This window comes from Andrographis paniculata, unplaced genomic scaffold, assembly GCF_009805555.1.
Source record: "Andrographis paniculata isolate CXL003 unplaced genomic scaffold, ASM980555v1 Contig38END, whole genome shotgun sequence".
NCBI lineage: Eukaryota > Viridiplantae > Streptophyta > Magnoliopsida > Lamiales > Acanthaceae > Andrographis > Andrographis paniculata.
Genome location: NW_026137571.1, coordinates 759,547 through 774,940, shown reverse-complemented (window position 1 = coordinate 774,940; position 15,394 = coordinate 759,547). Strand labels below are relative to the sequence as shown.

Here is a 15,394-nt window from a genome sequence, read left to right as displayed (position 1 = left end):
GCCTATGTATAAGCAAGATTCAATAAATTCAAATCAAAACAATTAAATCTAAACAATTTAATACTTTAAAGTGTTCAGCTACAGCGGCAGCAGCCTCGTCTCTTAGCAGCAACAACACTATCTCTTTCTCCATATCCAATTGTGATCCCGTTAGTCTCATTACAAACGTCGAAAATTCCATCCTGAATTTTCTTGTAGATGGTCGAGGTTGTCTTTACGAATGCCTTGTCGATATTATGAGCCGTCTTGGCAGAAGCCTCGATGTATATCAATCCATGTTCTTTAGCAAACTGTTCCGCTTCTTCCACGCTGACGACCCTTCTATCGGCCAAATCAGATTTATTTCCTACCAGCATTATGGTCATATACGGACTCGCATCTCTTCTCGCATCTTCCAACCAACTTGTCAAGTCGTCAAAGGTTTTTCTCCTCGTGATGTCAAAAACCAAAAGCGCCGCGGCAGCACCTCTGTAATAAAACCTTGTAATAGACCTGAATAATTCTTGACCAGCCGTGTCCCAAATCAGTAGCTTTATTGGTTTATTGTTGATTGTCACCGTATTACTCCCAAATTCAGCACCAATCGTTAAATCATGCACGGGCTGAAACCGTTTGTCCGTAAATTGCAATAACATACATGATTTTCCGACACCCGTGTCACCGATGATAATGTACTTGAAGAGGTAGGCATAATTAGACATGTTTTCTCTAAATCAAATTTTTCGAAATTAAACTATGCAACTTTTAATTTTTATTTTTTTAGTTTCCGGACAACTTATATACAGGCATCGTTAAAAGATATTTTGATAAATTTAAATTTAAATCTAAATCTATCAAATCAAAAATTAAATATCTAAAATATGTGACAACTATATATGTAAAATACTTTATCCGTCCACAGACTAATATCCTATATTTTTTTTTTAAACACAAATTTTACATTTTTATCTCTCATTCATTGATTACTTTTAATATCGACTATATACACTTAAGGACAAATTTGTTTATTCATAACATAAAGACAATCACCGTCCAAATATACTTTACGATAATAAAAATTGAACGGAGGAAGTAATAAATATATACGTTAGCGGGTATTATTTTATTTATTATATATATTTTAAATTTATAAACTTTAAAAAATAAATGAGAAAAAGAATAGAGAAGACGTGATGATGGTTGTTAAGATATAAGAAAGTGGTTATTATCCATTAGGTATTCGTGGCAGTAAAAGGTTGGGAGGTGAAACCTACGACCCACCCCACCGTACCATCCAAATAATAATAATAAATAAATAAATAATTAATTAATTATTGGTCGACGTGGCGAGTCTCTGTTCGATTTCGGACAGGTTTGTGAGTTGATTCGATGGATGGAACAAATAACGTCGACTGACTAACCGTAACTGAACCATAAAATTATCTCTTTTTTTTTATTATTTATTTAATTGTCATCTATTTTTATTTTTTTAATAAAAATATTATTTTTCTAATTTTTCTTTATAAAGAAATAAATTTTTCTACTTTTTTATTTATTTTTAAAACTCGGACCAATCAAATAAGCAAAAAATTGGACAGAGAAGAAGTAATCAAATGGAACAACAACCCTAACCATATTCTTTTATTGTTTCTTTAGAATAAATAAATAAATAAAATAACTAAATTGTAGGTTGAGATGTGAAAGGAAACATCATCGTCCACCACTCAGATATAGATAAATAATAGAGTTATTGTTATTATTATTATGAGTATCATCTTTATCAAAAGTTAATTTATTTATTTTATCATTTTGCTTCTTTCCAAATTAATTTATTTGTTTTATTTTTTTGTTACTTTCCACATATATATATATATTTTTAAAAAAATCTTATAAACTTATATATTATTACCAAAATATTATACTCCCTTCGTCCCATAACTAAATATCTATTTGCTTTTTACACATAATTTTAAAAATATTAGTATTATATTGAGATGTCGTAGGAATAAAATAAAAATGACTAAAATAACCTTATTAGTATGTGTAATATAAAGATAATAACATTTGTGTAATATATTGTAAGTTGTAAGGGTATTTGTAATGTTAAGTAAATAGTATAGTTACTAAAAAAGAAAATGGATACTTTGTTATGGGAGAGACTAAAATGAAAAAATTGATACTTTGTTATGGTACGAGGAGTAATAATTTTAAATAATTTAAAATATTAAAAAATAGTAAACTTTTTTTTTTAGTAGTACGAAATAGATAAATTTAATAAAATAATTGTATTAGTTATTACTTAAAAGTATTTTTGTATTTTGAATGAATGTATTTTTATGTTAGATATGAAAAATTATATTGATAATATAAAATGTAATATTTTTGAATTAAATTATTAATTTTGTGAATTAATAATATATATATTTATTTTTTAATAAAATTTATGAATAATCGCTGAAAGTTTCTTTTATATTTTAATTGTTGCAAACTTACACTTTAAATATTATATATATATATATATAACCAGATCATGTGAATATTATTTAGTGGGATATTACTTATAATTTTATTATTTTAATTTTTTTTAAAAAAATATCAAATTAAATATTCAATTTTTATTTATTTATTTTATTAAACTAAAATCTAATTTTACATTCAAAATATATTTATATCACATCAAATAACTATTTCAATTCAAAATTTTACTATGTAAAATCGAAACCCAAAAGCAAAATTTCACAAGTAAAGACACCCGTAGATTTGTGTGGCAGTTTAGGCATGAAGACTAAAAAATATTCTTATGTCCCTTAACAATTTATCTATTTTTCATTTTGGTTTGTCCAATGTCCAATAACAAAATATCTATTTTTTTTTAGTAATTGTACTGTATAACTAACATTACAAATACATTTATAATTTACAATATATTGAACAAATGTTTACCTTTATATTACTAATAATATTAGTCTAGTTTTTTACCTTTATTTCTATTACATCAAAATATAATACTAATATTTCTAGAACTATGTGCAAAAAAACAAATGAATAAATAGATATGGAACGAAGGGCGTAATATTTCCTCCGTCCGACTTTAAGGGTGATATTTTTTAAATATTAATTATTATATCAAAAGTAGTACAAATTAAGAAAATATTAAAAAATATATTTATATTAGTATCTTATAATATTAATGTAATGATATTTGTATAAAAAATTATACACATATAAATATATTTTTAGTATTAAATACGATAAATGTAACTTTAGAGATTTAGAGATGGATTGAGGGAGTAGCATTTTATTGTAAAAAATAAGATAGGTAAAATGTGTGTTTGTTTGTGAATTTGGATTTTAATTTGAGATATAAATAGTAAAATATTTTAATTTGAATAGTTGTATAATGCGATATAAATAAGTGTTGATGCAATATTTTGAATATAAAATTTATTTTTAGTATAATATGAAAAATAAAAAATATGTGTTTAATTTGTTATTTTTTTTAAAAAAAAATTAATGAATAATAAAAAATTAATAAAATTTAATTAAAAAACACATTAGTAAAATTTTTATTAATATGTTAACAGAATGGTAATAACATTGTAAATAAATAATTTTTTTATTATAAATAAAAATATATAAATTTAATGAAGTGCGAGAAAATAGTTAGATAAGTTTAATAGATAAAAGTACATCTTTTAGATCGTGCCAAAAATAAAAATTAAATTAAATAAAAGAAGCCCACCTTTATACAGCCTTCTTTTTCTTCATCCTCTTGGGAACATTTCTTTTCTATAATTATTGTCAATATAATAAAAATAAAATACATCATTCACGTGTCTAACCCGCTGCATTATTTCTTTTCTATTTTCCCCCCTTTAAAAAAAAAAAATAATAATAATAGTAATAACAATAAAAACAAAATAATAATAATAATAATTATTATTTCAAAATAATTATTATTCACTTAGAATTTTGTTCCATCTTTGATACTACATATATATATTTTTACATTACCTTTTTTAATAAATTATCAATAATATCTTCTTTTAATTTTTTCCTAGCATATTTTATATTTTTTTCTTAATTTACTAATTAAAATTTTAAAAATATTTCAAATACCATTTTATTTTTCAATAAAATATTATTTTTTTAATGTCGGCACCAATTTCAAATAAGTTAAGGGTATGTTTCTTTTGATAAGTTTGGTAAAATTTTGGTTTGAGTTTAGTATTAAAGTAATGTTTGATAAGATGTTTTGTGAAAAAAAAAAAAAAAACAATATTTTTTTCGAGAAACGCAAAGTCCAAATCGTAAAATTTGAAAATTTTGAAATTATTAAATTTCATTAGTTCTTTGCCCGAACTAAAAAATGCATAAATATTTTGGACAGAGATAATATAATTTTATTTTTTCTAAAAATAAAAATAAAACAATTACCGACTTATTTATTACTATTAATCAATTTTGAGATTTTGCTTTCACCTTTTCTCTTCGATTTCGCCTTTTCTTCTTTCAGAGGTTTCTGTTTGTTTCTGTGAAAAGATTCTCGGCGGTTACGTTTTCTTGACGGTGGGCTTTCTATACATACATACATACATATCTATATCTATATATGTATGTATCAGTGGGGCTCTGCTCTCAATCAAACACACCTCTCTCCTCCATCGCATTCTTACATCGTTAATTTTAGGACAACAAGTTACATAAATTTCCGAATCAATGGAAGAAGGGGGAAAGAACTCGTCTGGTTCTTCACTTGCTTCTGATCTTTTCGGTTCGAAGGATTCCTCCTCTGCACCTTCTTCTTCTTCTGGAATTTTCGGTTCCATTTTTGCCCCTCCTCCTAAGGTAAATTTCAAAATTAAACCCCTCTTTGTTTTACTTTTCCCCCCCTTTATTTGCTGTAATTTGCAATTGGAAGTTTCTAGTTATTTATTCAATTAATTTGATTTCTTACAGGCTTGATTTTGAACTTTGGTTGCTGATGAACAGATTCTGTTTCAGTTTGTTGTAGAATCAGTTGTAATGATTAGATTTGTTTCCTTGTTTTTCCTTAAGTTCCTAAGGTTGACTGAATATAGCTTTTATTGTTTGGTAACGAGTGTTTGTTTAGTATTTGTAGTTTTCGTGAATATGGACATGTGTGAATAATCGCAAAGCTACTTTTATTGTTATATGTATATATTTGATTTTTTTTTTTATAGTATTTTTGGAGAATCTTGTACTAATAAGAACACTAATTGAAGATCTTCTATGTTGTTTTGGTCCAAAAGAATTGAAAGAGCAAAAACTTGTTGCTCAAAGTTCCATTTATTAGCCATTTTCTTACACTTGATTTCATGTTGTCCTAATGAACTTTTTTTGAATTTGATCCCTATTGAATTTGGGATGTTCTTGTGTATGTTCTTGTGTTAATTCACTGGGTGTGTTTACGATTTTGATTAGTAAAATTTTGAATTGAAATAGCTATTTGATGTGATATAAATATATATTGATACGATGTTTTGAATGTAAAAATTGATTTTAGCCGTAACATAATAAATAAAAAATAGATATTTAATTGAGGGAAAAAAAATTAGAATAGTAAAATCGAAAATCAAATTTCACTAGTAAAGACACTCATTGTCTTTGGAACAGGGCTTGGGATCCGAACATTCAACAAAAACCGAGACGAAGAACAACGAGTCGAGGAATCCTTCAATCTCAAGTAGTTTTCGAATGATCTTAAGTATAATTTAGGACTATAGACATGATACAATGATGTCTCAATTCTATGTTTGTTTTTTTTTTTTAGATAAAAATCCTTTACAAAGTGAAGAAGGCCAAAGCCACGCGCCGCCGTATTATCAAGAGGAGCAGAAAGTGCAGCCGTTTCATTACAGCTCTTCGATATACTATGGTGGTCAGGATGTGTATTCTCGGCCGCAAGATCCTCAAAACCCGGGGTTAACTACCGTGAGTGAAATTCTCTTATTTATCCAATCGATTTAAAAAATTTAATTCAATTTGATAGAAATTATGCGCTAACCAGCGCAAATCAGCATAGGTTGTGTGTTTGATTTGATTTTTTGGCGGGAAAAAAATTGAAATGCTAAAATCGTAACTAAAATTTCACAAACAAACACACCCCATAATAGATTTGCCCTAGCCGCCACATAAAAACAGACAGACATCATATGATTTCAATTAACACAACATATGTATAATTAATATGCTAACACTTTATATTTATAGATGTTGTCGTGTTTGTGTGCTGTATGAATAATTTTTATATTATGTCAACATAAATTACGACGTTGGCTGTCATTATATCTATATTGTCAGCACTGTGCTGGATTATAAAATTCGGTACAATAATAATTGCCACCTTTTGATATATATATATATATATATGCATTTGAGAGAATTTATGATTATAATTGTCGAGCCGCAAACTTATTCTCGGACATATGTGTTTGTTGTATTAATTAGTTCAGTAAAGACGGGGGAGAAGACGACGCCGGAAGTGCTTCGAGAGGGAACTGGTGGCAGGGTATGTTCCGATCGCGCTTGTAATAATATTACCATAACAGACACTGAAATATTAATTGTATTTCGACATTTTTATTAATTTTTGTTTTTTTTTGTGGCAGGATCTCTTTACTACTGAGATTTCTTCCCATGAAGAACTTCATCTAGGTACCCGAAGAACTCCTACCACAATTTCATCTATTTATTAGTTTCTTGTATTATATATATATATATATTTAAAATATGCTTTATTTTTGTTGTCTTGCAGGAAGCTATATATACATATATACATATATATATATATTTAAAATATATGTAGGTATGTGTATGTATATTTTATATATGTAGAGCAAGAACAGCTTATATCCATCGTGTCTCTGTATTAAGAGAACAGAGTTAGTAGATACATATACAATGAGAGTTTTATATATATATATATATATATATATACATACATATAATATATGTAGCTTTAAAGTGCTGCCTTTGATCATTTTATTACATATACTCTCTTCTCTACGTCTCATAACTAGATATTCGTTTGTTTTTTATACGGAGTTTTAGAAATATTAGTATTATATTGAAATTTAGTAGAAATAAAGTAGAAATTATTAAAATAATCTTATTAGTATTGTGTAATATAAATGTAACGACAGGTATTTGTAATGTTACTAAAAAAAAAAAATAAATAAATACTTTGTTATGCGACGGACTAAAATGAAAAAATTAATAGCTTGTGACGGGACAGAGTGAGTATAAAGTATACGTGCAATTGATCTCAGCATCTTGTGCATTTTATAACATACAAATGTATAGTATATGTCGTGTAAACTACTTTTACATACTATCCAAACATGTACTACAAATTAATCTAAATTATGGATATTAACAATTTATACAATATATTCTGACACTTGGATAACTGTGGTAATAGTCTATATAATACTCTCTCAATCCTTAAGGTCACATCATGTTGTTTAGTGATTTTTTAATATTAGTATTATAATGAGTTGTAGTGAAAAAGACGAAAATACCTATTAGTATTGTATAATATAGTGTAAGTCGAAAATATATTTATTATGTTAGATAGTGTAGTACAATTATTAAATTAAGAAATGATAATACTGTTTTGGGACGAAAAAAATAGAAAATAGTAACAAGCTTTTAATGGGACAGAGCAAGTATTTGTATAATTTTTTATAAAAATGTCATTTCTATTAATACTATTATAAAACACTGGTCAAAATATTTTTGTATTTTTTAAAAATTTCTATTATATTTTGAGCGAAAAGTAAATAAGACTCTGGTGGACGTAGTAATATATATATTTCCTTCGTCCACTTACAAAATTTACATTTACTTTGGCGTGGTGTTTAAGAAATAATAGTATTTTAATTGTAGTGAGTAGTTAAAAGTAGTGTAATGATATTTTTGCCCTTATTATTATTATTTTTTTAAAAGTAACGATGTGATGTAAAGTAAAGGTATCTGTGGAAAAAAAGTATGATATTTAATAAAATGTTAACTTTGTAATTGGAAGTTTCAAAATAAAAATATGTAAACATTGTGAGTGGACGGAGGGAGTATAATTTTATTGAATTCATACGTTCCCGTATTTATTGTTAGGGTTAGACACCTAACTGCCCTAACCGCCCCCTAGGGATATGAACAGCCACAGGGAAAGGGGGTTTGACTAGGAATCAGAATTCAGGACCACCAGAATTTGAGGATTGCTGTCGGATGGATCTTCATCGCTGCTACTTTTTTTTTTTTTTGGTGGCTTGGAATAATAAATTAACAATACAGTCTGGAATCTGGTGCTTTAATTTTAATTTTAATTTAATTTGCATCCCCTAATTGCTTGGATACTGTAATGAATAATAATGTCTGAATACGACGAAGACGACGACTCTCCCAAATCCCTAACCATAGAAATGTTTGTTGATTTAATTAAATTATCAGTTCGATTGGTCGATTCTGCCAAAGCTGGTGGAGTTTAGTTTTATTTAATCTTCTAACATAGTGAAGAAATGGCCAAATGTCATTCTGAAGCCAAATGCTCCGCCGCCGTTCCGTTCTTCTCGGCGCCGGCGACAGATTCCGGCGAAAAAAAAGAATAGAAATATTCGCCGTTGCCGGGGATCGAACCCGGGTCACCCGCGTGACAGGCGGGAATACTCACCACTATACTACAACGACTTGTTGATAAGACGTTAAGCTCAATTATATATAGAGTTTTAGTATTTCTCGAAATGTATATATTTACAATTTTTTGATGGGGAGTTTAATAAATATCAGGTTTTTAATACTCTCTCCGTACCAGATACCGTGTCTGCTACATGTAGACGTGGTATTTTAAGAGGGATGTAATTAGTATATAATTAAGAATGTATTAATGAAAATAATTATCCTATAATATAAATAATTATAAATTAATATCAAGATAATTAATTAGTTTAATTAAAATAAAATAAATAAATAAAATTTAAAAATTTAAAATGAGATTAAAGTGTGTAATTATTTTTCAGAAAAGAAAAGTGACATGGACAAAAACGGCAACGTGGGCATAGTATCTGAGACGGATGGAGTAATTGTTATTAGTAGTTTGGTATGTAAATAATATGTTGCTCTTGTTGTGTAAGTTAATATATATTTATATTTGAAGATACTTTTATTTTTACAGTAGGGGAGCAATTTTTTTTGTGTGATTCTTAGACTTACTTTTTTTTGACATGATACAAAGATTTAGCAAAAGCTAACAATTTAAGATAAAAAATAAAAATTATGTTATATAATATACTCCCTTAATTAGAGATGTCAAATGGGGCGGGTTATCCCTGGATCCGCTCAGACCCGCTCTTAATGGGGCGGATTCGGGTCTAAATAATATATTTCGGGGCAGGTTGTGGATTTAAAATTTTAAATTCGGCCGGGTTCGGAGCGGGTTACGGGTTTTATTAAAAACTAGCCCCAACCTGGACCCGGACCCGAAACCAGATATTTTTTAAAATTATTATAACTAATATATATGTACATTTATATAATAAAAATATATTATTTATTTATTTAAATAATTTTAAATATAAAATTCAATTAGTCGTCTGCTCCAAATAATTTTTTATAATTATTATACCTAATATATATATATTTATATAATAAAAATATATTATTTATTTATTTATCTTATTTTTATGGATCAATATTTGATTGTTTTTAGATTTTTTTTTTTTTACTTTTAATGCTATTTGTTTTAGTATTCGATTGTTAAAAAAATATTTATTATTATATATATTTTAAAAAAAACGGGTTTGCCGGGTTGGCCCCAAACCCTCCGGGTTCGGGGCGGGGCGGGTCTCGGAGCCTAATATTTTCTAGCGGGGCGGGTCTCGGGGCCTGAAGAATCCGTCCCGAATGCGTTTATAACAAAGTATCCATTTCACAAATATCATGTTATTGGTGGGTGTTTGTTTGTGAGTTTTGATTTTGGTTTTGATTTTAATCTTAAAGTTTTGAATTAGTATTAATATGTTATTTTGAATTTAAAATTGAATTTTAATATAATATAATAAATAAAAATAATATTTTGATTTGATTTTTTGAAAAAATAAAAATAAATAATAAAACTAAAATAAAAATCTCAAAAACAGACACGCCCTTATTATTATACGAAAAAAAATAAAATTAATATTTAAATACAAAAACAAAAAATTACTACTTACCATATAATATCACTACTACTAATAACAACAACAACAACGTTATAAAAAAATAAAATAATAATAATAATACTATTTACTGAACAGTTCATAAATGAAATACAAGCAAAATTTCAGGTAGTAATAATAATGGTTGTTATAGATTGGTATTCAAATAACCTCCTGTGAAAATTCTTCCCACACCAAATCTGCTAAGGTTAATTCTTCTACCTTCACCATCATTTGAGCTTGAGCTTGAACTTGCAGGGTGGATCATCAATGGCGAAGAACACCAAAAGTTAGGACACGATGAACTCATCTTACCCCCATGAGTTATTGTTCCGATTTTCGATATCGACACGACCTGATCCGAATGCTTCGACAAGTTATGCACCGAAACTACGTCGTCAATGCGCGCAACAATGTTGAACGCCATGCTCTTGACGACTCTCGAGTAACTCTCCAAGATAGACTTTCCGACATCCTACAAAAAAAAAAAAAAAAAAAAAAAAAACATACACAATGGGGACACGAATGTAAGCGCAAATTAAAGATCGAATCAAAAACCGGGATTGAAGTTTTATCGAACCTTATTGAATTGGATTTTAGCCATGTCTAAGGTTGTCAGAGGCAATCCAGGGAATCGATGTCTTAAGTTAAGGAGAAGGGACTCTGCTCGGCTTGCAAGAAGGTCCCTTTTGTCGGCATCGATTACAAAATCTTTGACTAATTCCCACGACGACTTTGAGGTGGATCTTTGCGTGGTGTGTGGATGTTTCGGATTCGTTTTCTGGCGCCACACGTGAATGGCTGCTTCGATTTTATTGGCAATCTCGATGGCGTGATGCTCGGAGGATAAGTCGAGGGAACAAAGCGCGCATTCGGGCGAAAAATTGTTCGAAGTTAGTTGATGATAGATTGCGTCTCCCACAGTTGCTTTTCCATTCTGCAAAAACAATAGTAACAATCAAATAAATTAAGATGTGAAATGATTATTTAACATGATATCAAATTAGGAGATTTCGCCATGTTGTCACGGAAGGAGTCTCGATCCGACAGTTTATTTTTATCTAGAACTTTCTATTGTGCACTAGAATTCACTCAAACTTTTTAACTTTTTAGAAAATTCTAGGTCGAATAATTGGACCCCATGGATTCTTGTAGATAGTTGTACATATAGATTAGAAGATTGTAGATTCATTCATCAATAAAATCCCTTCACTTGTAATTAACTATTGTGGTCTTTTGTAAATTTTAATGCTGGTTTTTATTATTTAGATTTTTTTTTTCTCTCCAAAAATATCAAATTAAATAATTACTTTTTTTTTTTTATATTATACTACAAATTTATTTTACCTTCGAAACGTCCCATCAAACAACTATTCAAATTCACTCTTTACTATTCAAAAATCCAAATCCAAGAGCCAAAACTCACAAACAAATACATTAAAGTTTTCATTTGCAATGCAATCTTTCAAATTCTCTCCGATACTTTCTCTCTCTAAAAAGTCCTTAGCCTTTTGCGGGTGTCTACTCAAGTCGAAAAGCTTGCCTAAATAGCCGATAGAGTAAGTTGCTAACGGGAGTACGGTTAACTCGACGGATTGAAGTTAGCCAATGACAACGTTCATATGAGATGAACGTGAGGAGGTATTTTTATACTAACTTAAATATTTAGGTAAAATAGTCATTTAAAGAGTAAATAACGACCTCTCTTGAAAATGGAAATGGATGATAAGGTTGATACCTTTGGGAGAGCTTGTAGATATGAATCGGGTACTGCCATTTCAGCTAGAACAATACGGTTGATCGCCATTGCAGCTTTGAGGATTTGGCTCGTGCAATCGCGCTTGTCATCCAACCTTTTTCGCTCGTCTTGTCCGAGGCCACCAGGTGGAACACGAGGAACGGGAAGCCACCATTTGTCTTCTTGACCTGTAAGGGGCTTGTGGAAGGAGGATGATCCATCAGAATCAACAGCCGATGATATTCCTTGATCGACATACCAAAACTCTGAATTTTTGAAGCTGTTAAGTATCTCCTACAAGAACGAGGCAAAACCAGAATTATTATTACAAATGTATCGAGGAATCCACGCTGACTAGTCTTGTTTCTTACGAGTAGCATGTTGTCTAGTTTGCGCAATGCAGGAAGGTTAACGTATAGATCTGATCGCGGCCTCGAAGTCATGACCTGAATCAAGAACAAGATGTTAAGCCGTGACAAAATTTAAATTCAAATTCAAAATCTACGCACAAACCATAAACATTTGCATATATTTGCCGAAAATGATGGAGCTAGTCATGAGGGTGAAACCATATTCACCTCAAGTTTGCTTCCATCAGGAAATGTCTGAAAATCGGGTACGAGTTCCACAATGTGATCGCTAACGCAGAGAAGCCATTGCATCTCTTTTTGCCACATTTCGCGCTTCTCAGACGATATAGGCTCCAATCTCCAAACTCGACCAAATATTGTAGCTAGTATAATTGAAAGGACTAAAAGATCAACAACCGTAGAACATCCAGACATACAAAAGTAACCAATGCACAGTTTATATATAACCACAAGGAACTAAATTACCGCAGAGATTAGTTATAGCATTCGATATGGCCAATGCAGGACAAAATCCCTGGCCAAAACCAGACATGTCTTCACCAAGTAGCAACTTTGAGAATAGTTTTTTCATCATCTCAGTTTCTGCAATAGTCGAATCCGAAAAAATGAATTAATCACAAGCAAGTTTTGAAGCAGTGATCAAAGATGGGATAGAAGAAAAATCACCTGAAAGTGATGAACCTTGTTTCTCTAATTGCCTTTTGTCCAATTTGGGCTTATCCATTTCCTCAGGAACTCTGAAAGTAACTGAAGAGGGAGAAGATGAATCCTCAGAGCTACTATGATCATAATTCTGCAGAGCCAAAAACTCAGAATTCAAACTTGAACTAATTTCCCCACTTTCTTCTTCGTTGGAATCCCCAAATTTGGCAACTTTTGATCCATTCTCACATATCCCCTCTGTTTCCTCTATTTCATTTTCGATCACCAAAGCCTCCATTTCAATTTGGAGACAATTGGGAGAAGCAGAATAGATAGAGTTATTAACTACCATTCCATCAAAGTGAAACCTCTTACTGCAAATCCTATTCTGGAACAACCCACCTCTATTTTTCAAGAATTTGGCTGATTTTGAGACCCAAAATGACAATGCAGAAGAGGATTTCGAATTTGATTGCTTCAAATAAAATGAAGTCTGAAGCTCAGGTTGGTTCATGACAACGACCTCCCTTGCCTCTCCGGCTGAAAAACCTCTTTCCATAGGGCCCCAGCTTTGGCTTCAACCATTTTTGGCTCTTCAAAGAGTTGAAGTTAAAAAACAGAAATCAGATAAAAATGGTAATAATTGTCAGCTATGGAGTGTAAGAATGCTTGAGAGTGATAATTGAAGGATTTATGAACAGTCATTTAATTAGTGAGGAAACAAAACAGCCGTGAAAATCATATCACGCATAATTATTACAGATCCCTGTTTGAATTAAGTGCTTATTGAGTATTTCTACACTCTCATCACTTATAAAATATAGAAAAGCTGTGGAATGGAATTGTTTCTCTAACTTTCAAAAGTATTTCTTCACTTATTGAGGATTTACTGTCTTCTGTTAAATCTTGTAACCAAGAATTCAAAAGTATTACAGCTATTCATGATTCTAATTCATTCCAATTTACATACAAACATAGTGCTAGTAATCAATGCTATCACAGTTTTCTCGAGGAAGAAACATTGTGTTCATATGATATCCATGAATTGAAATCAAAGATTTGTACACCCAATCGGATTTCAAATCTTGCCTTTTAAGTTACCAATTAGCCCTAATGGTGCTGGTAGTTCTAATAAGAAATTGCTATACCCAACCACCTCCACCATGTTCGTTGGAATTCACTGAGATCGTATATTACTCATCAGATTTATTTTAATTTTTAACTTGATGATTGTTAAAAAAAAAAAAAATGAAAATTCTACTAGGATCAATAAAACTTACTGACTGTCCACGGTCCACCGAATTCGCCATATCCAACCAGTAACTACCAGCAAGTCCTGCTTCAAATCATGAAAAATTTCACCATAAGCTTCACGCAGTTTTCGCCGGCGCCGGCGCTGCCGGTGCTCAAAACTTGATCTGATTATTGTCGCGATATCTATCGATCAACAGTAGTCAAAATTTCCATTCAATTATACTTTCATAGAAATGCATTTACGATACCTCTTTCCGCCTCGATGAGGATTCCGATTCCGATTCCGATTTCCATAGCCGCCCCCACGAATTCCCTGCCTTTCTCCGTCGTGTTCTTCGCTACTGCCATTCAATCCTCCGTCGGCAAAATTCAGAGCGGGAACGGCTTGACACGTGTCGAGCTGTAAGTAGCCAAACTGAACCAGGCCTCGTCCGGTAAATATTTTGGGCCTAATTCAATTTTTCTAATGGTCCCCTAATTAGACCATATTATAAATTCGGCCCGGTTGTTTCAAATTGACCCAAAGTAATATTTGCAATTTACAATATATGCACGTCCGCTATGCCTGTTTTTCATTTCTATTTATCGATAAATATAAATATATGTGTATTTTTTTTATTTATATATAAATAATTATTATTTATAAATATGCTACTACTATTTACACATTTAATTTATAAAAAAAAATTCTCACATTATTAACTTACTCATATATTTTTCAAAATACTTTTACCTTATATCACAATTAATTAATATAATAATATATTTATTAAAACTCATGTTCAATCCAAACGAACAAATATCTGGTGAATGAGAGTTTCTGTAATATAAGTAGCTCATACTTTTCTTTTATAAACATACCTAATCTTTTCATATAAAATAGTGTACTCCTTCCGTCCCATAATTAGATATTATATTTATTTGTTTTTTACACATAATTTTAAAAATATTAGTATTATATTAGGATGTAGTAAGAATAAAGTAGAAATTACTAAAATAATCTTATTAATATGTGTGATATAAATGTAATGATATTTATATAATATATTATAAGTTGTAAGGGTATTTGTAATGTTAGATAAATAGTACAATTACTAAAAAAATATTTTTTTTATGCGACGAACTAAAATAGAAAAATAGATATTTTATTATGGGACATAAAGTATTCAAAATAAAAATAAAATAAAATAAAAAAT

General features: G+C 29.8%; 3 protein-coding genes and 1 non-coding gene across 5 annotated transcripts; 1 reads left to right on the top strand and 3 right to left on the bottom strand.

Moving 5' to 3' along the window:
• Positions 1 to 74: 74 nt before the first annotated feature.
• On the bottom strand, positions 75 to 701 carry LOC127250819 (ras-related protein RABB1c-like). The gene has a single exon (XM_051274245.1). It carries the CDS (start codon positions 699 to 701, stop codon positions 75 to 77), a length of 627 nt encoding a protein of 208 aa, XP_051130202.1.
• A 3,784-nt stretch (positions 702 to 4,485) lies between these two features.
• Positions 4,486 to 6,992, top strand: LOC127251060 (uncharacterized). Its single transcript, XM_051274616.1, has 6 exons — positions 4,486 to 4,827; positions 5,617 to 5,686; positions 5,774 to 5,934; positions 6,451 to 6,511; positions 6,612 to 6,657; positions 6,758 to 6,992. The coding sequence occupies exons 1-5, from the start codon at positions 4,699 to 4,701 to the stop codon at positions 6,626 to 6,628; spliced, it is 438 nt and encodes a 145-aa protein (XP_051130573.1). The 5' UTR covers positions 4,486 to 4,698; the 3' UTR covers positions 6,629 to 6,657; positions 6,758 to 6,992.
• A 1,624-nt stretch (positions 6,993 to 8,616) lies between these two features.
• TRNAD-GUC (transfer RNA aspartic acid (anticodon GUC)) lies at positions 8,617 to 8,688 on the bottom strand. Its single transcript has one exon. It is a non-coding gene; the product is annotated as a tRNA-Asp (tRNA).
• A 1,462-nt stretch (positions 8,689 to 10,150) lies between these two features.
• LOC127251059 (rop guanine nucleotide exchange factor 7-like) lies at positions 10,151 to 14,515 on the bottom strand. Of its 2 annotated transcripts, XM_051274615.1 has the most exons (10): positions 14,447 to 14,515; positions 14,225 to 14,280; positions 13,468 to 13,537; positions 12,969 to 13,049; positions 12,768 to 12,884; positions 12,510 to 12,664; positions 12,303 to 12,377; positions 11,932 to 12,225; positions 10,774 to 11,130; positions 10,151 to 10,668 (listed from the first exon to the last, which is right to left on the bottom strand). In XM_051274615.1, exons 1-10 carry the CDS (start codon positions 14,490 to 14,492, stop codon positions 10,342 to 10,344), a joined length of 1,578 nt encoding a protein of 525 aa, XP_051130572.1. In that variant the 5' UTR covers positions 14,493 to 14,515; the 3' UTR covers positions 10,151 to 10,341. The 2 variants fall into 2 exon arrangements, with proteins under 2 accessions (XP_051130572.1, XP_051130570.1); XM_051274613.1 differs by lacking the exon at positions 14,447 to 14,515 and having other exon boundaries at positions 12,969 to 13,537; positions 14,225 to 14,329.
• Between the last annotated feature and the right edge of the window lie 879 nt (positions 14,516 to 15,394).

Coding starts and splice junctions, on each gene's coding strand:
- LOC127250819 (XM_051274245.1), bottom strand. CDS start 701: ATGTCTAATTATGCCTACCTCTTCAAGTACATTATCATCGGTGACACG.
- LOC127251059 (XM_051274613.1), bottom strand. CDS start 13,503: ATGGAAAGAGGTTTTTCAGCCGGAGAGGCAAGGGAGGTCGTTGTCATG. Junction 12,226..12,302: donor AACTAGACAACATGCTACTC/GTAAGAAACAAG, acceptor TCGTTCTTGTAG/GAGATACTTAACAGCTTCAA. Junction 10,669..10,773: donor CTAAAATCCAATTCAATAAG/GTTCGATAAAAC, acceptor TTTTTTTTGTAG/GATGTCGGAAAGTCTATCTT.
- LOC127251060 (XM_051274616.1), top strand. CDS start 4,699: ATGGAAGAAGGGGGAAAGAACTCGTCTGGTTCTTCACTTGCTTCTGAT. Junction 4,828..5,616: donor TTTTTGCCCCTCCTCCTAAG/GTAAATTTCAAA, acceptor TCTTTGGAACAG/GGCTTGGGATCCGAACATTC. Junction 5,687..5,773: donor GAGGAATCCTTCAATCTCAA/GTAGTTTTCGAA, acceptor TTTTTTTTTTAG/ATAAAAATCCTTTACAAAGT.